The 23,409-nt window shown below is 58.7% G+C and overlaps 1 protein-coding gene across 3 annotated transcripts; it reads left to right on the forward strand.

Moving 5' to 3' along the window:
• Nucleotides 1–3,018: 3,018 nt before the first annotated feature.
• MDFI (MyoD family inhibitor) lies at nucleotides 3,019–17,186 on the forward strand (the record flags this gene model as incomplete). Of its 3 annotated transcripts, none has more annotated exons than XM_080806467.1 (4): nucleotides 3,019–3,138; nucleotides 10,828–11,005; nucleotides 13,989–14,213; nucleotides 16,930–17,186. In XM_080806467.1, 4 exons carry the CDS (start codon nucleotides 3,019–3,021, stop codon nucleotides 17,184–17,186), a joined length of 780 nt encoding a protein of 259 aa, XP_080662593.1. The 3 variants fall into 3 exon arrangements, with proteins under 3 accessions (XP_080662593.1, XP_080662594.1, XP_080662595.1); XM_080806468.1 differs by having other exon boundaries at nucleotides 3,019–3,094; nucleotides 10,823–11,005; XM_080806469.1 differs by lacking the exon at nucleotides 10,828–11,005 and having other exon boundaries at nucleotides 3,019–3,094.
• Nucleotides 17,187–23,409: the final 6,223 nt, after the last annotated feature.

Consider the following 23,409-nt stretch of genomic DNA (forward strand, 5'->3'; position numbering starts at 1 on the left):
CCTGGGCTGGGGAGCAGAGCCCACCTGGTGGCGTGTGTCAGTGGAAGGGGCAAGTTCAACCTCCGCTCATTTACCCTGGGGTCCTAGCCAGATGCTTCAGGAAGAGTGGTGTACAAGGCCTAGAGTGATTGACACGCTTGGCTCAGGTGCACAGTAATGAAGATAAACAATATTTTCCTGCAATATGTCTAAAAATCAAAATTAATGCAAAAAATCCACAATGCACTAATGGCGAACATTTTAAATCAACACAGGACCTAGCCCTGCACTTGCATGACCCTGTTTCACTGGTTTCACGCTAACCCCAGCCCTGGTTTCAGTAAAACTTTATTTCTAAAAATAGGCAGGTAACAGGCAGGGCTGTAATTTGCTGATTTGTTGGTGTTTTTTTTTTTTTAATACTGAAATATTGGATTAAAGCATTATACATCCGGGCACCCTTCTAAATTTTGCTTCCTAGGCAAGTGCCCCATTTACCTCACCCTAGTCCTGGCCCTGGGTAACAGTGAAAGGATTGATTTCCACACCCAGGGCCCCAATATTCATCCCTCCTGAGGCTCAGAGAGATGAACAGACTTCTCCAGGGAAGCAAGAGGGCGGTGGGGCTGGAACATGAACTGTTGTTCCTTGCCCTGAGGAGGCCACCACCTGGCCATCACATCCTACGGGGCTCTGTCCTGGAATGTTGATTTTTTAAAGCTTTTTATTCAAGCATAATAGGCATACAAAAAAAGCACGTGTGCCTTAAATGTTCACTTTGCTGATTTTTCACAAACTGAGTGCACCTGTAAAACGGTGTGTGGTATTCAATTTAAGGCGTATTTTACATTTCCAACAAACCAAACATAATAATTAGGACTGGGCTAGATTCCTCGGACTTTGAGCTCAAGCAGGCAACTTACAGTAAGGATGAGAGACTGAGCTGATCCAGAGTTTAAGGGCGGGGATAAAGATTGAGAAGGGGTGCATCGCTAGGGTCTGTGGTTGGGGAGGGGGCCATATATGCCAGAGAGAACAGAAAGAGAAAGGGGAGCTGCCCCAGAGACGACGTTCCCCGCCCCCCTTGGAGGAGGGCGAGGCCCCTGCCGCAGGCCCAGGTAAGCCGGTAAGAATGCAGCAGTCTCTGAGCCCCGGCGCGGGTGCGTCCTGGTGACTCAGCCCTTGCCAGGAAGGGGGCGTCCACTCTGCTCTCCAGAGCTCTCAGACAGCAACCAGATCGGGGCTGGCTCCCGGGGCGTCAGGCCCGGGCCCCGCAGCAGGCAGCCGGGCCCTGGGAGCGGGACCCCGCCTCCTGGCCCGGGAGCCCCCCTTCCGGCCGCAGCCACCTGGGCTCCTCGCAGGTCCGCGGCCACGGGTAGCGAGAGCGCGGAGAAAGCCGTGGGGCCACGGCGGTCCTGGCCACGACGGCGCCGCAGGCGCCTTGGAGCGGCGTAAGTAGCGACCGCGGGGGCTGGAGGAGGCCAAGGAGAGGCCCCGAGTCCCTCACTCGGCCCCCCGTGTCCCAGCCCCCTGCTTCGGGCCTGGGCTGGAAGGCGGGACTTGGGGAACTGGCCTGGCGCCGGCGCCGCCGCCGCCTCCCTAATTGCTCACTGGCCGGCGTGGTGGGGCGCCCAGACTCGGCTTTGAGGCGGCCCGGGTCAAGTGTGGCCGAGACGCTGGCACCCTAGCGGCGGCCCCACCTGAGGACCATCCCACAGGCGCGCCCAGCACCAGCCGTTGGGGCGCAGGCTTCAAGCCCTCCCCCATTCTCGGGGACCTGACCCCGGGGTCACGTTGAGGGTCCTCGCCCCTCGGGCTGCCTGAAGGCGGCTCCTCCCTGTCCCCACGGCCCCGAGGAGGGAACCAGCTCACAATTCCAGATGTGCCGTCGGGCTGTCCCTGCCTGGAGGAGCCCCTTCTCTCCTCCTTCCCCGAGCACCCGCAACTTGGAAGGCCTCGGATTCCGGTCTGGAGCCAAAAGAAGGGCTGAACTCGGAGAACCTCTCTTTGCCTCCAAAGTTGGTCTTCTGACACGAATTCCCACGAACAGCTGGCAGGGCTGGGGGGATTAAGGATGCTCGGGGCTGCTGCAGGACGCGGGAGGCTAGATGGTCACTAACCGGATTTCCCGGAGGGACAGCTTCAGGCGGGGTGGGCACGAGGTCTGTGAGACCCCCGCCCAGGGCGGAGAACGACAGGGTGGGCGAAGGGTGCCCGAAGACCTTGATCACTCCTGTCTTTAGGACTACGAGATTTGGGGCCACAATTATTCAGACAATTGGCTCGAGGTGGCTGTGGTCAGAGAGGTTTCTCTCTCTCATTCTCCTGATTCTCCGCAAACTTTTGCAGAGTTTAGAGCAGGAGAAGGCGAAAGCGCAGCTCCTCGGGCGGCCCCTCGGGACGCTGGGCCTGGGCGGAGCAGAGATTTGGGGAGACAGGGGCCCAGCTCCGAGGTCGCGGAGGAAACGCGCGGAGTCGGCTTCCTGTGGGGGCTCGGGCTGCGGCGTCCCAGCGGACAGACGTGTCCGGCCCAGGCAGCGCCGATCCAGTCGCTGGAAGGGACGGGGGGGGGGGGGGGGGGAGGGGGGAGGGAAGGGAGGAGGGGGCGACGGGAAAGGCGAGGAGGGGGCGGGGAGAGGGTGGGCCTGGGAAGAGGGAAGGGAGAGGCGAGCGGGGGAGGAGCGAGGGGGCCGGAGAGAGAGAAGGAAGGAAGGGGGCGAGCGGCGCGAGCTGGCGCCGAAATGGGAGAAAGGAGCGAGTGAGAGGGGAGGGGGCGCGGGGCGAGCGGCGGGGAGCCTAGCAGCCCCTCGGCTGGGGCGCCCTCCGCAGGCGCGCATGGCAGCCCCAGCGCAGTGATCCCCGCGGGCCGAGCCAGTAGCGTGCAGCTTGCACGAGTAAGTTGGTCGGTGGCCGCGCTGGAAAGTGGAGAGGCGCGGGTCTGCGGCCGAATCACCCCCTGCGCGTCTCCCTCTCCCCAGCTCGCGCGAGGGGAAGGTCGGCCCCGCCCGCTGAGCCCTCTTTTTGGCAGGTCCCGGGCCGATGTCCCAGGTGAGTGGCCAGCGCCCCCCTCATTGCGACGCGCTCCATGGAGCCCCCAGCGCAGCCCCGGGCCCAGGTAGGACCGCGGATGGAGAACGAGGCTGGAAGGGAGCGGGGCAGGCGGCCCAGCTGGGCCGGGCTGGGGGTGGGGAGGGAATGGGGGTTGGGGGAGTTGATGGGGGGATTTGCTAATTCTCACTCTTCCTCCCTGAGACGCGGGGAGACTGTTCTGGGGAGCTTGGATGGAGGTGGGGATGAGGAGACTGGGTATCGGGGACTAGGTCCAAGGAGAGTGGAGGGCTGGGGTGATGGGGGCAGGGCCGAATGGAGACAGCGGCTCTGCCAAATTGGCTCCATCTACCCCCACTCCCAACACCAGACACACACACACACACACCGCGGTGTCTGTCCGTCTGGGATTTGTGTCCCAACCGTTTCTGCCCAGTGTGTAAATATTTATGGGGGCCTCAGACGAGGCTGGGGTGTCTGAGTTTCTCTCCTTCCCTTCCCCCAACCCAAGGAGAGCCTAGCGCTTCCCGAAAACTTTTGTCCGCTGAAAGCAGCTCCAGGACCTGGCCCCTCCCCTCCTTGCCATCTTGTCTCCCTCCTCTTCCTCCCCACCCGGGCCTGGCCTGTTGCTGCCCCCACCCTGCAGGCGCGTGTCCTCCCTCCCAGACATACACACACACACACACACACACGCACACTCACTCCAACCAACCGCCCACAGCCGGAGTGAAATGCCCCTACCCCCAATTCGCAGGGTCTTTAACCCCACTGGGATTTCTGCAGGAGCCTCCCAACCCTGGAAGGCTTTGTGACTCCCTGAGGGGTATAGGATAGGCACTCTGGGGCTGTGGCTCTCAGTCTATTCTCCTGACTGTGCCCATGAAGGCTGAGGCTCACAGTGGCCCACAGTGCCAGGGAGAAGTCAGGAGCAGCTGGGATTTGTCCAGGAGCAGCTGGGTGGAGAGCAGGAGTCTAGGCCCAGATTTCAGGACTTCAGTCCCAGCAGGTTAGTCTCAGTCTTCTGCCTTCCTCTCACCCACCCTCACTCTCCCTTTCTTCCCTCTTTGAGTCTCTGAATAAGAAGGTCCAGTCCTGGACCTCTGACATTAACTCCCTGCATGAACTCGAACAAGTAGCTTCCCCTTTCTGGCTTCTGTCTGCACATCTGCCCATTGGGCCTGTGTGCCTGTTGGAGAGGCTGTCGGCTCCCCAGGTCTACCTGCTGCACAACCAGCCCCAGCCCGGTGGGGCATCTCCTACAGCAAAGCGAGGACAAGTGGGAGATGGCTGGCCAGACTAATGTGTCTGCTGAGTATCCCCGCTAGCCTCAGATTCTCTCCTCTTGGTGGGGCCCCTGGAGCAGAGACTTCTGGAGGATGAGCTCCTCCAAGAAGTGGACTCCTTCAGCCTGGAGAGAGAGGTTGGGGCGGGACCGGCAAGGATCTTTCTCTGTGTCTGGGAACCTCTCTCCCTTTTGGCCTCTCTCACCCCTCCTCGCTGTCTGGGCCTCTCCTCTCCCACCCTTTCCCTTTGCTCTGCCTTCTTTCTCCACTCATCCTCTTCCTCTGCTCTCTCCCCCACTACCTCCTTGCAAGATCTGCTGCCCCGAGTGACCCATTCTGAGCCCCAGCAGGGAGAAGAGGGACTCCACTTGCTGGGGCAGGGTGGGCCACCTGGAGGGGTAAAGCCCTAGGCCGGAACTTGAGGCGCCCCCTCCCATCCTCCAGTGGCCCAGAGAGCCCCCTCCCCAGCCTGGGCTGGGCCAGACAATGTGGCTTTCATAACTCGAGGAGGCCTGGCTCTGCCGCCTTGGGAGAATGAGCCCTGCTGCCCAGGAAGCCCAAACCGCAGGAGACCCAGCCAAAACCCCACAGACGCCTGAAGCGGAGACCAGAATCCCCCACACTCCCTGCTGAGCGCTGCCCCTGGGGGCCTGGCTGGTAGGACAGCCAGGGAGCAAGTCACCCCCGCCCTCAGCTGCCCAAGATGCAGACAGGGTGCAAGGAGACTCAGGGCACCCCTGATTGGGGCAGGTGGCCACGCCCCCACACCTTCGGCTCCCCCCAGTGCCTCCTCCCCACCCACCCCTGCAAGCCGGGGAGAGCCTGGCTCCCTAAGCCACAGCAGATTTCTGTCCAGCACTGAGGCGTCACATTCCTGCTCTTGGTTCTAAATTGAATTTCCTGGGGAATTGGAGCCTTCAGACCTAAAATAAAACCAACCCAACCCAGCCTAACTGGCCAGCTCTGGCCCTCTTGAGTCCTCAGCCTAGTGCAGGGACTGGTGTATCACAAGGATGCATCCAATGAGATCAAATTCTCACCTCCTTGGGGTTTGGAGCCAAAAGCCACCCCGAGTCCTCACCCCCTTGTTCTCTCCTCTGCCCCTGACCTGGGGCATTTCCAGTTCCAAGATTCTGTCCTTAGCAACAGACACTCGCTGAGTGCCCACTGTGGGTGCAGGGGTGAATCGTGCCACCACCCCAAGAGATCGAGCTAGGGAGGGCTGCAATTTGGCTGAGGGGCCGGGATTTCACTACCAAGGTCTCAGTAACAAGAGCATGCTAAGTGGGTGCCAAGTTCTCAGTCGATGGACCACTCCGAAGAGGGACTGTTGGCTTGAGTATCAAGGGAAGGCTTGCTAGAGGAAGAGGGCAAGCTGGAGCTAGACCCTGAAGGATAGGTTGGATTTGGGGAGTGGGAGAGAAGAGGGTTAGAACCTTCTGGTTAAGAGGAACAACAGAAGCATGGGTGGATTGGTCAGAAGGCCCAGTAGTGACCTGGGGCCATGGAATGGTGAGGCTGCCTAGAACACAGATTCCCTCCCCATTCATCGGGCTAAAGATGTAGACTGACACCTTGAATGCCAGGCCAAGGAGAGACTGGAGTGTGGGGTTCTAGTCACTACTCTCTGAGCAGAGAGATCTTGGATCTCTCCAGAGGTGGTCACAGCTCCCGGGGGAAGCTTGGATCCACTGTCTACAAGACAAGGGAGAGGTCTGGGCCTGGGCGACTAGAGACTGGAGCTCCAGAACAAAGGTCCTGTGGGCACTTTCCAGGCTTGGGGTGAACCCATCCCACCTGGAAGAGGACCCCCCATTCCTCGGCCCAGGAGCACCCCTCATGTTGGTGGACAGCAGGCAGCCAAAAGGCTCCTGCCCAAGTTGTGAGTCTCTTGGCCTTCCCTCTTGGGCTTCTGAGTTTTTGGGGGTATTTTTAGATTTTATTTATTTATTTGACAGACAGATCACAAGTAGGCAGAGAGGCAGGCAGAGAGAGAGAGGAGGAAGCAGGCTCCCCGCTGAGCAGAGAGCCCGATGCGGGACTTGATCCCAGGACCTGGGGATCATGACCTGAGCCGAAGGCAGAGGCTTAACCCACTGAGCCACCCAGGTGCCCCTGAGTTTATTTTTTTTAAGATTTTATTTTATTTATTTATTTATTTATTTATCTATTTATTTGCTTTAGAGAGAGCGTGAGAGACTGAGCACAAACAGGGAGAAAGGCAGAGGGAGAGAGTGAGGGAGAAGCAGACTCCCCGCTGAGCAGGGATATTTACCCCCACCTTCCACGACGAGACAAAACGCGGGACTCAATCCCAGGACCGGGAGATTGTGATCTGAGCTGAAGGCAGAAGCTTAACCGCCTAAGCCACCCAGGCGCTCCTGGCTTATGGACTTAAACAGCACGTTTCCACTCCCTCCTGGGAGATCTTTCCAGAACTCAGGGTATTGGCTCCAAACCTATCCCATGTTAGGGAAGAAAGTGCATCGAGGCAAAGTGGCTGCTGCCTTTCTACATTCCCCTCTTGCAGATGGAGACCCTAGAAAGAAGCGCGGGACCAGGGCTTCGGCCCAGAGACACCACTGGCATGTGTGACCCCCTGTGCACATTAGACAAATGTGGCCCTCTGGTCAGACGGAGCAGGGATGTGGCTGGGCGGGTAGATGGCACCCCCGGGGAGGTTGGGGCCCTGATCGGGGGCAGGCACCTTTATGCCACACATGAACTGCACATGCATAGCAGAGCCCTTGGCCTTTGCTGGCCACAACTTGCTTCCAGCCCTCTCCACATCTCTATCCTCTGGGAGCTTCTCCACCGAGATGTTCTCACCTCTGTGGCTAAACGGTGGGGGCTCATGGTCTCAGGAAGGAAAGTGGGGCTCCTTTGGTCTCTTGATGGTTGAGGCCTGGAGCTCCACCTGTTGTCCAACTTTTCTGCTCTGTGTGCTTCTAGGGAGAGCTGTCTTTTGGCACCGGGCCCTCCGGATAGTATCCCTCGTTCAGAGCTCCGCTCTTCCCACCACTTCTTAATGCCTTCTCATTCTGCTTCCGTGTCTCTGCCCAGTCAGCACAGGTTCCTCTTCTGTCCAGCATCTGCTGGGTCACCTCCTGGCTCCAAGAGACCCGTGTCTCTATGTTTCCAGGTCAAAATGACTGGACTGGATTGTCCTTCCTCCCTGATGCCCTCCCGAGGTGCGAGGCTCACCCTAGAACAGCAGGTTCCCTGCAGGAGGGCCTCCTTGGGACTTGGTCTGGGCTGTCTCCTTGTTCGCAAGGCCTCAAGGTCACCAGCCCTGTAGGTGACCTACAAGGAGAGGCTGCCAGAGAGTGTCGACACTCGGGGAGGAGGGCGGAGATCAGGACTGGTCTCCTTAAGCCCTCTGCTCACCTTCATCCCTCTCCAACTGTGGACGGGGGCCAGGAGAGCTGCAATCCTGGCTCCTTCTACTACAGGACCGATGGTGTCATCCCCATGCACCCCAGGGACCTCAAGAGGGAACCTGGGAAGCCACCACGAGGCCCCAGTTCTCTAGGCTCCCCAGCCTCAACACCACCAAACGGCTGGGCTTCAGCTCCCCTTGCTCACACGCAGCCACCCACCCTGGGGGGTTGGCTCCTGCTGCTCTTCTGGAAAAGTCCTTTCCCCCTTCTTTGCTGACCCAGTGTGGGCACCACCTTCTCCAGGAAGCCTCCCAGACACACGCACATGCACATGCACGTGCATGCGCACCCCTGGGATGAGTGCCCCAGGTCTGTGCCTCCACAGCCCAGCGTGCCTCTTGCCCCTCAGTGTATGTGACTGCCCCTCCACCCCCCACAGACGACTCCTGGGACACTGACCTCCTCTTCCTCATTTCGGTCTACCCAGCACTTGACACATTGCAACATACATCATAGCTGCTTCATAAATGTTAAACCAAACAGCACAGGAAGGGAGGGAAGGAGGGAGGGGGGAAGGGAGGAAAGGAGGGTTGGTGGATGGGAAGGTTCATGAATGGCCCCCTGCATACTTCATTTACTCTTGGAAACCCTGAGGGATAAGCATGAAGGCCACCAACCTTTTTTTTTTTTTAAGTTTTTATTTATTTGACACAGAGAGAGAGTGAGCACAAGCAGGGGGAGCAGCAGGCAGAGGAAGAGGGAGAAGCAGGCTCTCTGCTGAGCAGGGAGCCTGATGCGGGACTCAATCCCAGGACCCTGGGATCATAACCTGAGCCGAAGGCAGACGCTTAACAACCGAGCCACCCAGGCGCCCCACCACCACCCTTTACACGCACAGAGTCCTGGTAACTTGCCCACACTGGCTACTGGTAAAAGCCAGGGCTTGGACCTTCCAGCTCCTCGCTCAGGCCTTTTTCATCACACCACACAGGAGAGACCACACTGCCCATCAGGGCCACAGCACGGTGCCTCTAGGACCAGAGGCTGGAACTGGGTAGGGCCCTTCCTAGAAATCAGGACCAAGCTCTGAGCCTCAATCTTCATGCCAGCTTGCCCTTAGCCCCCAGGAGCCCCGGCTGAGCTGTAGCCCAGGCTTAGGGCTGGGAGAGGTACCATCCAGCAGGCATCGCTCCTCCCTCTCTCCTTCGTGTCACCTCAGCACCCCTGCTCTCCTTGCTGCAGCCCTGTGATCTTCGAAAAGCCATCTGACTCCTGTCTCATGAACCCAGGAGTGAGGGGGCTCTCAACTGGCCCCAAGAGTGGATGGGGGCTGGATGGAGCCCACATCTCCCTCCCCGGAGCAGCTGGGGTCACCGGGAGGGGTGCCCACCTGTAACTCGGCCACCCCCTGCCCCAGAGCTTGCAGGAGCCCAGGGTCCCTCTCCCACCCCAGCTCCTGTCTTCCAAAACGACCTGTTGTTTTCCCAGGCAGGTGTGAGCACGTCCTTGGGCCTGCTGTCTCTGTGCTACCTGTCTGGGTCCCCTAGGGCCTGGTCCTCCTGGCCATGGAGGATGGGAATCTTTGGAACAAGGATTGCTCAGTGCCCCCCTGGAGGTGGGGCAGCTGAGCCCCTGCCTGGTCCCCTCCCCTCAGGCTGCTCCCAGTGCCCAGACCTGCCTGCCCCACCCTCACTGGCTCCCCGGATGGGGGCTTCCTGCCTCCTGTCCTGGCTGGGCCTCGTTTGGAGACAGCTCAGACACGGCCAGTGTGTGGAGGCCCCTGTGTTCTCTGTGACTGAGTCGGTTTCTATTTCCAAGACTAGTCTTTGTCTATCTCTCGTCGCCCTGGGTGTGTCTCTTTCGGTCATTTTGTGTGGTGTGCACAGGCGGGTGGTGAACATTTAGTCTCTGGGTTCCTGCCCTTTCCTTTCTTTCTCTGTCCTTCTCTGTCTGCCTGTGGCTCTCCTCTCCCTGTGCCCTTGTGGTCTCTGTGTCTCTCTGAGTCTCTCATTTCTGTGTCTCCCCCACTCCCAACATGGCATGTGGTGGGGCACCCCCTCGAAGCCCTCGTCCTCCCTGACTGCACAACTGGGGGTCTGATGAGAGGCTCAGGTTGCACCACGCACCATGTAATTGCCGGCCGGGCCCCGGGCCCCGGCCCCCTGAGCTCACCCTTCCTGCTTACCCTCAGGCCTTCCTACAGCCCTGGTGGCACTGAGGGATGGGAGCTCAGGCCCCTTTCTGCCTCCCTCCATCACCTCCCATCCCCCTCCTCTTCCCCTGGGCCCAGGGGGGCCCTAGTCCTGCTGCCTCAGGAGCTGGGGTTTTGACGGTGGCTCCATTTCTGCCTTCCGCCCACCCTGCGCAGAGGGGCCGCGCTGGTCACTGTAATTACATGTGGCTGCGGTCCGCCTCTTCCCAGCCTCTTGGGCCGGCTCCCTGCCTCTCTTCCTGCCTGGCCGTCCGCCTCAGGCCCATCCTTCTCCTCACCCCAGGTCTCGACTCTCCCACTGTCATCCTCTCTCTGACCTGTCTGTCCGTCTCACCCTTGCCTGCACCGCACTCTCGTCTCTGTTGCCTCTGCTCCTGACCCCATCCTTCCCTGCCTCCCCCTCACTGACTTTCTGCTGAGTCTCCCTCACATCCCAGGCTGTGTGTCCCTGGGTTCCTGGGGGCTCCATCCTTTGGTGCCCAACCCCGCCTTCTGATGCTTGCTTTCTCTGCTTCTGCCTTTCACTGTCCCATTGATTCTTTCCCTCTCCCTGTCACTCTGGATGCCTGTCCCTGCCCCTCCATCACTGCCATCTCTGTCCTTTCCTGCACCGTGCTTCTCTTCACGTCCCTTTCTACTGCCCACCTCCAGCCCCTGTCCTTGACAACCATACAGACGCAAGTGTGTGCACGCATATCCACACATATACACACACACCCTTGAGCACTCCTGCCTTGCCTTTTGGGAGTTTTCCACTTTGGAGCCTGGCACCATTGCCAGATAGGGTAAAGGCTGGGTAGCTGGTACAGAGAGGCAGAGAATGAGGGCTCATGGCATTCTGGGCTGCCAGAAGGGGACCAGGGCTGGGGAGACAGGAGGGCTCTGGGAAAATATATCTTGGTCTTGTGCTTTTTCTCTAGCCCAGATCCCACCCCTCCTGCCTGGGCTAGAGGTAGTAACCGGATCCACTCACCCTGTGGAGACAGCGCTAGAGGAAGGCTCCCTGGAGGAAGCGGCACCCCCCATGCCCCAAGGCAATGGCCCTGGGGCCCCTCAGCCCCTGGACAGTACTGACCTCGATGTCCCCACAGAAGCTGTGACACGTGAGTCCTTGGGGTCAGGGGATGGGAGTGGCAACATGTAGATGTCGCACCAGGGAATACTATCCCTTGGGCTGGTGGACATGCAGTGGGTGCCCATGGGAGCCTAGCACTGGGCCAGAACCTTGAAGCGTGGGCAACAGAAAGGTGTAGGTCACGGTCACCATCCTTTTTGTCTAGGAAAGAGACCTCCACGTACAAAATGATCAGTATAACATTAGTTCACAAGGAGGGTGGACAGGCTCCAGGCAATACGGTTCAATAGCAGAGGGCGCGGGACCATATGAAAGGAGGAAGAGATCTGGGGGTGCTGAGGGCCAGGAGCCAGACCCCACCACAGCCCCACCCTCCAGGGTGTCGAGGGTGAAAAGGAAAGAGAGCAGTCCCGGGTTACTCTCAGCAGAAAGGAGCCTATTCCCAGTCTTGGCTTAAGGCCTCCAAGGAGGTCCTAGGAGGGAGAGAACTCTCCTCCATCCCCCTCAGGAGCAGGGGAGGGGGCAGCCAGAGCCGTCTGAAATTAATAAGATCTACCAAATCTAGAGATACATTTGCACTTTCCAACTTTCTTTCCCTGAATGATCTCACAGACTCTTCAGACCAGCCTGTAGTGAGGCAACAGGACAGCAAGTGCCAAGCCCATTTTACAGATGAGGAAACTAAGGCACGCAGCACCACTCAGCCTAGACACAGTTGGGGAACTCAGGTCTCCTGGCACAGCGCTCTTTCCTGTGCCTGCCTCCTCAGCTGGCATGGCTCAGCAGGGAGCCGCCTTCAGCCAGGGCATCTGGGGCTAAGTTGGACTCCCTGGAAGTCAGGGTTACTAAATCCTGCTAGCACACTGCCCTCAGCCTCTTCTAGACACACCCACCAGCCGAATTGAGAGAAAGAGGTCAGCGCCGTTGCCACAGAGGAGGGGGCCTGGCTGGGAGCTGGACAGACACCTCTGTGTCTGTGGGCCTGAGTGTTTGCTCTGTGACTCAGCCCCCACGGCCACCCCCACGGCCATGGCCACAGGCAAGCTCTGTGTCTATCCGAACCTCCCAGCGCCCTCAGCTCACCACACACTCCCACCCTCTGGTCACTGTGCCCATGTTTAGGCATCAGGGCAGGGGGCACAGAAGCTGGACAAGGACTCAGGCTGGTTTCCCACCGTGGGGCCAAGAGGAGAGTGGGATGATTCAGGCCTGGCTGCTTCCCGTGGCCTTACCCCTGTTTACCCAGATGAAGGCACCAGCCACACCTCAGGGCCAAAGGTTCCCGGTATGGAGCTTCTCCAGAGCACTGTCTCCCATCCTCTCCTGACTCCCCACCTGGGCCTCAGCTCCTTTCTCCCAACCTCCAACCCCTCCCTGCTCCACTTCCTAACTGGGGAAACTTGGCCTCTGTTTTTTTGTCACCTGTGAAATGGGGCCAATGACAGTAGACCTATCGAGATGCGTGAAGAAGCTACTCCACAGAAAGCTCTTGGCACGCTGTTGGACCTAACAACAGCCCAAATGTATAAGGTATGAGTTCTAGGACGAGGGATGGCTGTGATAGCAGCAGCTCCGTCCGCAGTCCTTTGTGTCCTAGCCTCTGCCCCGCTCTGCACTCTGGGTCCCAGCCATTGGCCTCCTGGCTGGGGCCACATCTGACTCTTTCCAGCTGTGGGACCTTGGGCATGTTCCTGTACTTCTCTGGGACTCAGTTTCCTCATCTGTGAAAGGTGGATACCACCCCAGGGAGAAACTGAGAGGCTTCGTGAGAGAATGGCTTGTGGAGCGCTTAGAAGGGGGGCTGGCAAGCAGGAAGTGCTCCATGATGGGAGGTCACTACAACCATTCCGTAGAAGGCGCAGCCCTCTCAGGGGAAGCAGTGAGGCTGCCTTCTCCTCTCCTCAGCCTCCAGGGCCCCCTCCCCGCCATACCTCCTCCTACTACAATACAAACCCAGAGGCCTGGCCTGGAGGGAGCCAGGGACCCACACCCTGGTGCCTAAGAGATAGAAGGGCTCAACATTTGTGCATTTACAGAGGGTCCCACCCAGGAGCCAACAGCTCTGAGTGGCTGAGGGGGCCCAGACAAGGAGGGCCCACCTCTCCATGTCACCTTCTCAGCCCCCTCCCCCAAACACACACACACACACACACACACACACACACACACGGCCCCCTCTCTTGCAAACAGAACCATGTCATCCAGGTGACCAAACCTGAGGTAAGGAGAGGGACTGGGTGCTTTCGGGGGTTGCCCAGGGCCAGCTTCCCTGGACCCACTGGTGAAGCTGAAGTTTGGACCCTCACCCTGGAATGGGGACTCAGGAGTTCCTGGCCTCGGGGATCCCCCACCAAGGGTCTCTCCCCCTCACCCAGACCTCCAGGGTCGCTCCAGGAGACTTATTCTGCCAGCCACCCCACAGAGGCAGCACAGGGCAGGGAAGCTGGGGTGGAAGAGAAGAGAGAGAGGGGCTGCTCTGAGGCCCCCATGGAGCCCAGGGCCAGGGCATTCATCTCCAAACAGATGTTTCCAATAAATCACCCAGCACACCAAGGGCAAAAACAGCTGGGGGCTTGGCAGGGGCCAAGGTGAAGGTTAACTGCTTCACTGCTGTCCTTCCACCCTCCAGCCAAACAGTCCTTATCCCCTCACCCTGACCACCACCGCTACTCTTGCCAAAACCCCAGGATCCCAAAAGCAGGAGAATGGATTTCAAGTGGGCTAAGAAGGTGGGGTCCAGGACTCTGAGCCCTTGCGGTTGCCTTGCACCTCTGTCTCTCCTGGAATGAGCACTGGCCTGGGGGTCATGAGCCAGGCTCAACTCTGTTTCCTGGTGTGCCTCTGACAAGTCAGTGCTGCTCTCTGGGCCTCAGCTTCCCCATCTGCAGAATACAAGGCCAGCTAGGTGACCTGTGGCATATCTAAGAATGAAGCAGGCAGGACTGGGGCAGAGCTCTGGGAGGCCGTACACCCCCCCCCACCCCCATTAACCTTTCTCATCATCTCTCTAGGCCAGCCTCAGGGGAACCCCTTGAGCTGCACCCCACTAGTGGCGAATGGCTCAGGCCACCCCTCAGAGCCGGGCAGTGCCAGGCGGGCGGGGAATGGTGCCCTAGGTGGCCCCAAGGCCCACCGGAAGTTGCAGACGCACCCATCTCTCGCCAGTCAGGCCAGCAGGAAGAGCAAGGGCAGCACCAAATCTACTGCCTCCCAGATCCCCCTCCAGGCGCAGGAAGGTAAGCCTTCCCCCACTCCCTCCCGCCCCCCCCCCACTTCCCTGGGAGAGGCCTCCCGAGCCGGGCCCCTCCAAGCATGATGCTGGGACAAGCAGCAGCCTCTTCAATGGGTCGCTGGTTAGAAGCACAGGCTCATTCCCACGCCAGGCCTCCTGGATCTGAACCTCTGGGTGGGGCCCAGGAGACCGGTTTTAACACTGCTTCCAGGGAACCTGGCCAGCTACACCTGCTGGGGAAAGCTAGGCATACCTGCCTTCTCAAGCCCAGCCTTCTCAAGACCAGCCCCTTCCCGCCCATGCTCTCCCAGAGTTGCTGTAACAAGGAATGAAACCATCTGGGCTGAGCCAGCGTAAGCCACTCCATTTCTGGAAACACAATTTTCCTCAAGGCGTAGACCGCCTGTTTCATGAGAGCAGAACACCTGGCAGAGTAAAAGGATGCAGCGTCGGATACTTAACTGGGAGTGCGGTGAGGGCTGTGTGGGGCGGTGGGGAGGCAGAGAACCTGGATACATTAGCCATCGTTCCTGCAATATGGGGGTCCCCTGCTGGGCTGCCCTGGGCAGCCAGCTTCCCTGCCCCACAAGGCATTAATTCGGCATTGGGGATGGCTGCCTGGAGCTCAGTGGTGCTTCACCTTAACCATTACCCCAAAATGTTTAAGTGCCTCCTGCCCATACTGGGGGACTCCGCTGTGGTCTTCTGCAAACAGGATTCTGGGTACACATTTGCACGTAACGTGTTCATCGGCCTTCCCACAGAGCAGATTCTGCCCAACAGTCTGAATTATGAAGGGAATGTTCATTCATTTAAAAATGTACTGGGCATCTGCTGGGAGCCAGTCACTGTGCTCTGTGCTGGGCACCCAGTCCCTGGCCTCACAAAGCTCACATGAGAAAGACACACAGGTAATCACCATATGGGGTGACAGATACAGTGGTAAAGCCACAGAAAGCAGATGATGCAAACACAGGGGACACCCACACGAGCCCAGAGAGCTGGGGAAGAGAGTCTGGGAAAGCTCTGGAGGTGTCTGAGCCAGCCTCAAATGGTGAGTAGGAGAATCTAGCCGGGAAGCCTTAGCAGAGACGTGAGAAATAGCTAGCTTGGCTAGATTACGAGATTCTAAGTGAGGAATGGGGGGCGGTGAGACTCCATGCAGGCAGGGGCTGTGGGAGTGGGAGGCACTTTGTAAACAGCACTGGTCTTAGACTTCATCTGGAGGGAATGGGGTGCCTGGGTGCCTGAGTCGGTTAATGGTCTGACTCTGAATTTTGGCTCAGGCCATGACCTCAGGGTCAGAGGATCGAGCCCTGCCTCTGGCTTCGAGCTGGGTGAGGAGCCTGCTTTACCCCCACACATTTGAGGTTCGCACCCGTGCGCTCTCTCTCTCTCTTAAAAAAGTTTATCTGGGTGGCAATAGGGAGCCATGGAAGGATTTCAAACAAGGTAGTGACTTCATCAGATTTGTACTTGAAGAGAACTGCCTTGTTCCGTTTGCAGGTAGAAGGCAGGGGTCCCAGCTGTACTAGACCCCAGTCCCTCCACACAGAAATGGGGTGGGACAGTCAGATTCTCCATGGCAGTGTGAGACCCCCATAGGGCCAGCAGCCTTGTGGCAGGGGCCCACCTGGTGAGGGGAACTGGCCGCTCCTCTGCTTGCCCAGCCCCTGGGAGGGATGCCAGCTGAGCATCCCGGCCACCCAGTGAGCGGTTCAGAGCGTGGGCTCCAGAACCAGCCTGCCTGGTTTCGGTTCCTCACTCTACCACTTCCCAGCTGGCTGCCCAAGGATAGACTCACGCATTCATTCACTTACCATCTCTTTACTCAGCACCTCAGTGTTAGACGCCTTCAACGGACTTGTATCACTGACTACAAGGGACAAAGATGCCTGTCCTCTGGAGCTTACATTTTAGTGGGAGGAAAAAGCTGTGTAGTGTGGTGGCAGGTGATAAGTCCTTCCAGGAGAGAGGTGAGGTGGGCCAGGGCGAGGGGCTGAGGGTGCTGGGGAGGGGTTGGTAGGATGCGGTGCCCACGGAAGGCCACCGCAGAGTGATCTAGGAGGACAGAGTGCAGAAGGAGACCAGATCTTACTCCTAGGGAGGTGAAAACCACTGGAGGGTTCTGAGCACAGGAGGGACTCACTGGACTGAAGTTTTGCAAGGGTACCTCTGGGCTAGTGCGTGGGGGGTAGGTGCAGGGAGGTATAGTCATGGGTGGGGGCTGGGGCAACCAGAGAGACGTTGTTGCAGTGGGGGTGGGGGTGAGGGGTGAGATGAGCAGAGTGGTAGGATTCTGGGTGTATTCTGAAGCCACTTCTTTGTGCCTCAGTTTCTTCATTTGTAGAGTGGGGCTAATAGTAGCCCCATCTCATGGAGTTGTTGCAAGTTTACATGAGTTTCATTCATGCCAACACTTAGAAGAGTGCGTGGGACATGCTAGCTAGGACGTGGGTTTGGTAAATGAATGATTCAGGGTGGTGAAGCTCGGGGACTTAATCCAGACCCCCTGGGCTCGGACCCTTTCTCTGCAGCTAACTGGGCAGGTGCGTGTAACTCTGTGCCTGTGGGTCATCAGCCGGAAAGCTGGGCCCCTCACCATCCCCATGAGTCGGAGCAGTGGGAGGGTAGCCGAGCACTAGGCCGGGAGCCCTCTGCGGCTGGGTCCCCCCCGCCCCGGTTGTCTCACCAGCCCTGTCCCCCGCCTGTGCCCGCAGACTGCTGCGTCCACTGCATCCTGTCCTGCCTGTTCTGCGAGTTCCTGACGCTGTGCAACATCGTCTTGGACTGCGCCACGTGCGGCTCCTGCAGCTCCGAGGACTCGTGCCTCTGCTGCTGCTGCTGCGGCTCAGGCGAGTGCGCCGACTGCGACCTGCCCTGCGACCTGGACTGCGGCATCGTGGACGCCTGCTGCGAGTCCGCCGACTGCCTGGAGATCTGCATGGAGTGCTGCGGGCTCTGCTTCTCCTCCTGACCGCCGCCGCCCCTGCAGCGCACCTCGCGCGCCGCGGCCCCGGAGGTGGGGCGGGTGGGGGGAGGACGGGGCCAGCTCCGCGGAGGGGGGCGGGGCCGCTGCAGCGCCCCTCACCCCACGGCCCGTCCCCGCCTCGCGTGTCGGGACCCGCCGCCTCGCCGACAACCTGGGGAGCGGGCCGGAGAGGGAGCCGCGCCTGGCCCCACGGCCTGGGCCGCAGAACACTGTGAAAGTGGGGGGGCAGCAAGGGGGGCGGGGGGAGGCGGGGCCGGCGGGCTCTGCGCTCCTCTACCTCTCACGGCCCCTGCGGCCCCGCCTACCGCCGCCCAGGCTCAGCAAAATGTGAAGTGAGACATCCCAGCCCGCCCGGGGCCACGCCCTTCCCCGGTGTCTTTACTGGACCCTCGTGGGGGCCTGACTCGTATGGTGACCCCCGAAGTCCTCCAGAGGGCAGGGCTAAGCCAGGAGGGACAGGAACGGTATAGAAAAAACTGGAAGGGGAGAGGGAGGGAATGGAGGGTGGGCCTGTCCTATTTGTTGCTGTAAATAAAGTTATTTGTCCATCTCAGCACCTATGAGCAGTGTCCATAAAACTCCTAGTCTCAAAAGCAAACACTCCCCCCTCCCCCAACACGCACACACAAAGCCCCCAAATGATGGGGGAGGCCTCCCTGCCCTCGGGGGTCCCTTTCCTCCTTCATGTTCCCCTGGACGGCAGTAAGAAGAGAGGTACCCACTCCTCCCCATTTTTTCCTTCTTCACACCAAAGGGATGGGGAAGCCCAGGGAGGGAAGAGTTAACCCTGGGCATAGAATTAATTAACAACAGATGTGTTCGGGTTTTGATTAATTAATCTCTTGCTGACTCCTGCTTCTCGAAGCCCTTCCCTATGATAGCTCAGAGGCTTGGGTGCTGCCTGGGCCAGCTCTGGGCTTGCTCCTGGGCTGCTCTGGGAGCAAGTATGGCCTGAATAGGGGAGTCACTTGGCCCAGCCTCAGTCTCCCGACTGTTAGGGGCCTGATGAAGAAGAAAAATGGCAGGACTAGCCGAAGCCTTGGAGGCCATGTGGCTAGCACCCTTGATGTCTGTGGGGAGGGCAGCCCTAAGCACTGCAGGGCTCCCCTGGGGGAGAGGGAGCTCCCACAGTGGGGAGGGCTGGCTGGACTGAGCCCTCCCCTCCCCATCTTGGGCCTGGAGGAAGCCAGGAGGGGTCCAGGGTGAGTGAGAGGACTGTCCCATGGTTGGACTCAGATCATCCTGAGGAGAAGACAGGGCTGAAGAAGGCCTCATAAGGTGGAGAAATTGGTGGGCACTGCTTCCAGGGCAAAGGCTGGAATGGCCCAGAGGGATTCTGGAAGGAAGGAGGGAGCTCAGAAAAAGGGCCTGATGAAATGGGAAGTCTCTCAAGGAAGGCCATATTGGGGAGCAGCCCAGGACTGGGAGGGGGTCCGGTTGCACCAGATGGACGTAATAAGGGGGGGGGGTGAGAAGGACTGCTCAGACCAACGCGTGCCTCTCTTACACACACCCCCCCCCACAACAGGTACACAGCCCTTACTTTGCCAACACCAAGGTTTCCCTGACCTCTAGGATCTCGTAGGAACTCAGGACACAGAGAGGAAAGGACCTGTCCAGGGTCACAGAGTCAAGACCAAAGCCAAGAGAGAAGCCCTATCTCCTCAGGCCCCCAGTGTTCATTTATCTATCTGTTGATCTGAATACTTGTGTTCAGCGATTGCACACCCAAAGTACAAAAGCCTCAAAAGTTTCACCTGTGCATACACAAGCATATACATACACCATTTTCTCTTCTTTTTCTCTCTTACAAAGATGTCAAAATTCTCTACACGTTGTCCTGCACTGTTTTTATCGATTGACCATTCATCCAGGGGATCCTCTTTAGCACAGCGAAGAGTGGCCTGGAGTCCCACGGAAGGACCAGTGGCCACCCGGTTACCCAGCTCCCTTATTCCTGCTTAGCGCCCTCCCTTATTCCTCTCTGACCAACAAGGCTTCGCAAGCAAGCTGTGTCTGTGGAATATTCCTAACGGTGGGGCTGCTGTGACTCTGACAGGGCCGCCCCATCCAAGTGGCGCACCACGGCTCACAAGGCCACAGGAGGCCACTTCTCAACCCTGAGGAGGACAGACAGGGCGGGGGGTGGGGTGGCTTCCAGGCAGTCCCTGCTCCGCCTCAGGTCTCCCCCAAGGCAGGGGCCTGGAGGAGGGGCACAGTGCGCCTGACCAGCTTGAGGTCTGGTCCAGGTGGGCAGGAAGGCCCCCTCCCTGGCCCTCTCCCCTCCTGGGGGCCTTGGCAGGAAGAGGCACCTCTTCCAACCCAAATAGTGATTTCCTGCTGCAGGCTCCGGGCTGTTTTCTTTAGGACAGTGGCTGAAACCCGAGAGGCTGAGCCGGGTGGGGGCCAGTTGGGGCCGGTTGGGGGTGGGACAGGAGCAGGGTTCAGCCAGCCTTCCCCAGCACACACACACACACACACACACACTCTCACACTCACACCCACCTACTCTCCTTACAGTCACGTAGTCACATACATTCCACAAAGTCACACACACCACACTCGCACACACAGCACACGTGCACGTGTGGGCACTCGGAGTGCAGAGCCACGGAAGCCACAGAAGCCACGGCCAGCCCTGCTCAGCCTGGGGTTGTGCTGCAGAGCCTCTCTCCACCCCTCCCCTCCCCCCTGCCTCCCCAGCCTGGCCCACGTGGCCCTCAGCTGGGCAGGAAAGCCAATGACATTTGTCTTTGAGGCCACCCACCCACCCAGTCCTGCCCAGATACCCTTCCAGGGCTGTAGTTCTGGAGTCTTCTTCCTCTGCACTCCACAGCTGTTCTCCGTTGGCTCCCCGATCTGCCTGCCCCCTGGCTGGTCTGAGCCAGGAGTCCTTTCTAGCCCCGAGGAATGGGTCTCTCTCCCTTGGCCTCAGTGTCTTTGCATAGACCATAGAACATCAGTGAGGCTTGGAAATGTAAGGGTTGCCACAGTGTTCAGGGAAATAGCCCACCTCTCTGGTTTCCCTTCATCTGTGGATCAAGCAAAAAGCCCCGCTTTGGCCTGGGAGATTTCTTGACTGGCCAATCCTCAAGGCCTGAGTTGTCTAACCCAAGACAGGCATTACCACACTTGTGCGAGGAGAAAGTGGTGAGGCCAAGCTAAGTTGCCTCTGGCCAGGACTGCCCATGACCACTGGGTGAGCTTGTGTGCCAGACTCATAAGATTGTGCCCCGGACTGAGCAAGCAGCTAAGCTAGGGCCTGGCTAATGAGGGGAGGGGTGGACAGCCAGGTCCTCTACCTGCACGGCTTCTAGCAGCCTCTCTCCATCCTTTAGCACATTTAATTGACATTCCCGGTGCTGGTACCCAGAGCCAGGCAAACTGAGAATCAGGTTCTGCCAATCCCATGGCTGCGGGACTACCAGGAGGGGACTCCCAGAAGCAGCCTCCCTGCCAGATTGCCCGCAACCAGTCATGCCCTGGGGCCTCTGCCAACCGCCCACCGCCACCACCACTGGGAGATGAGGCAGCCGTGGGGGACTGAGGGCTGCTCCCCTCGGGACAGCTGCTGTAGATAGAGCAGTGGGAAGGCAGTGTGGTAGCTCCGGGAACTGGCCCTGAGCAGGACAGGAGCCTCAGGCAACACTTGGGGGCAGCAGAGGGTCCAGAGATCGCAGACCCTGCCCCTTGTCACCTCCATGTTTATGCTCCTTTCCAGATCCTGACTCAACTGCAATGATGTGGAGACACAGCATAGTGGGGACCCATGACCCCAGCCCTCCTGTTGACCCAGCTATCCCTTCACCCTTCACCTCCCGCAGAGAAAATCCTCCTCCCAGCCTTCCTTGCTCCTCACCGGTGTTATTACCTCTCCCCAAGCCTGTATTGACCTCTACAGTCCACAAAGACTGCCATCTCTCGGTATGCCTCATCCCCTCCTACTGCAAGTGGTAGGACTCTGGGGGCCCTGGGGCGTGAGGAGGGAAAGAGAGGCATGTTCATGTGCTGTGTCTACCCGACCTTTCTAGTTTTATAACCTTGAGGCCCCAGGGTCCTCATCCCTGGGCCAGCCACCTTGTCAAGATATGGAGGGCTTTGATGGGCCAGACCTCTGTGGCCAGGGACGGCAGGAGACTTGGCTGCCCCTCCAGAACCATGTGGGATCCAGGAGGAGAAGCTTCCCAAAGAGGCAGGGGTGCTGTAACCAAAAAGGAGGGAAGGGCTGGCAGATGAAAACAATAGAAATCACGATAGGGTGGGACTCCTGCATGTGGGTCTGGAGATGGCGCCTGGCTCGGGGAGGCCTGGCTGGAAACCCCGAATTGTCAAGGGCAGCTCAGGGCACTTGGCCAGAGAAGAGAAGTCAAGGACGGCGGCCTTCAAATATCCAAAGCCCGGGAGGAGACTGAGACTTATTCTAGGGCTCCAGCAGGTAGAGGAAGACCCAGGAGCAGACATACCAAGAAAGAGCTCCCAGCCCCAGCATGAAAATGGCTGTGATAGTGAGAGCTGTCCACTGTGCCATGGCCGACAAGGGAGGTGAGTGCGGCCTCCCTCTTCCCAGGACTGTTCTGGGGAGAGGGTATAGATCGGTCCCTCCCTGGGGTTGACTGGTGGCAGGGAGGACAGATGGTGGGGTTGTGTCAGGTGGCCCCCTCAATTTCTGCTAACTCAGACCTTCCAAGGCTCCACAGTGCAGACAGAGATGGGCTGATGAGAGAGAAGCAGAGATGGAAGGGGGAGGGGAAATGGTGAGGGGACAGTGCAGACAAAGTGTCCGCAAGGCCCTGGAGACAGAAAAGCCATGCAGCAGGCTGCGGGGCCGTCCCTCGGCTCCTCCCAAGGTCGCCGGCCACAGGCTGGGGGGGCCATGATGCCCCTTATCCCAAGTCCCTCCCGTACTCAGAGCCTCGAGCACCGGGCAGCTTGGCATTCATTAGGGGCTGGCTAATGGCTCGGAAGATTGGCCAGGGGCGCTGCTGAATAGAGACCTCGGTGAGATTTATTCCTAATTATCTCATTTGTCTCCCCCCATTACTCTTTATGGCTGGAATTTATAGGGCCATTAGTGGGGCCCGGCCAGGCCAGGACGAGCTTGAGCCTTGAGATGCTCCATAATAATAACAATAACAATGCTCACCCTGGCCAGATTAATGGGGGGTTTGTCTTCCTGTCCTCCCCACCCCCTGTCCTTGCTGCCCACACATCCCTTTCCCCTTTGGGACCTCTGGTCTTCAGCGCCAGGTCTTCAGCCACCTGTGGAGTTCAAGTCTGTGGCCTCCCCGCCCCCTCTCCACCCCATTTGGGAGCTTCAAGGTGGTAGTAGGGGGTGTGGATTCCAACGGTAATGCCTCTGGGACAAGCCTGTGTTGGTAATGGATGTATCAGTAATGGATGAGTTTGGTTATAAACAGCCGAAAAACCAAATAAAGGTGACTTAATCTGTAAAAACATGTATCGACTCCTTACCAAGAAGTACAGAGCTAGGTGACCCTGAGCCGGTCGAGAGGCTCCAAGATGACTCCAAGGAGCCTGGCTTCCATCCTTCTCCTCTGTCATCCTCAGCATGGGGTCCACGTCTCCCCTCCTGGTCACAAAGTGGCTACCATAGCCCCAGGCATCAAGTTCACACACAGTATCCACACCAAACAGACAAAAAGACAGATGGGGAAACGAGGGCTTCTCCTCTCACACCTTTCACCAGGGAAAGGAAATCATTCCTGGATGCTCCTCGCAGGTCAGCCTACACCCCTGGTCAGACTGGGTCACAAGCAGTCTTAGCTGAGGCTCCCCAGAAGCAGGCCCTAGACAAGGCAAGTGCATTTCTTCAGAAGGGGATTTCAGGAAACAGCAGCCAGGGAGCAGCAGGGAATGAGCCCGGGAGGGAAGGCAGCCAATAAAGGGTGTGTTCATTGGTTACCCCTGTGAACAGCCGGCACCCAGTCCCAGAGGACATGTGTGTTCAAGGCAGCAGTCACTGGCGAAGGGCCGTTCCCAGAGGAGTGTCAATTTTCTGGCCCTCGCTACCCAGTTGCACTGCTGGAGGAAGAGTTCAGGCAAAGGGATGGAGATGCAGGCAGGCAGAGGTTGACCAGCGAACACTTCACTCACTCACATAAGGCCTGAGCCGACAGGTGGCCCCATCACCTGGGTCTGCCAGGACCGGCATCGGGACCAACCTGGATTCACGGCATGGTAGGGAGAA

The sequence above is a fragment of the Martes martes genome, assembly GCF_963455335.1.
Source record: "Martes martes genome assembly, chromosome: 6".
In the NCBI taxonomy this organism is placed as follows: domain Eukaryota; kingdom Metazoa; phylum Chordata; class Mammalia; order Carnivora; family Mustelidae; genus Martes; species Martes martes.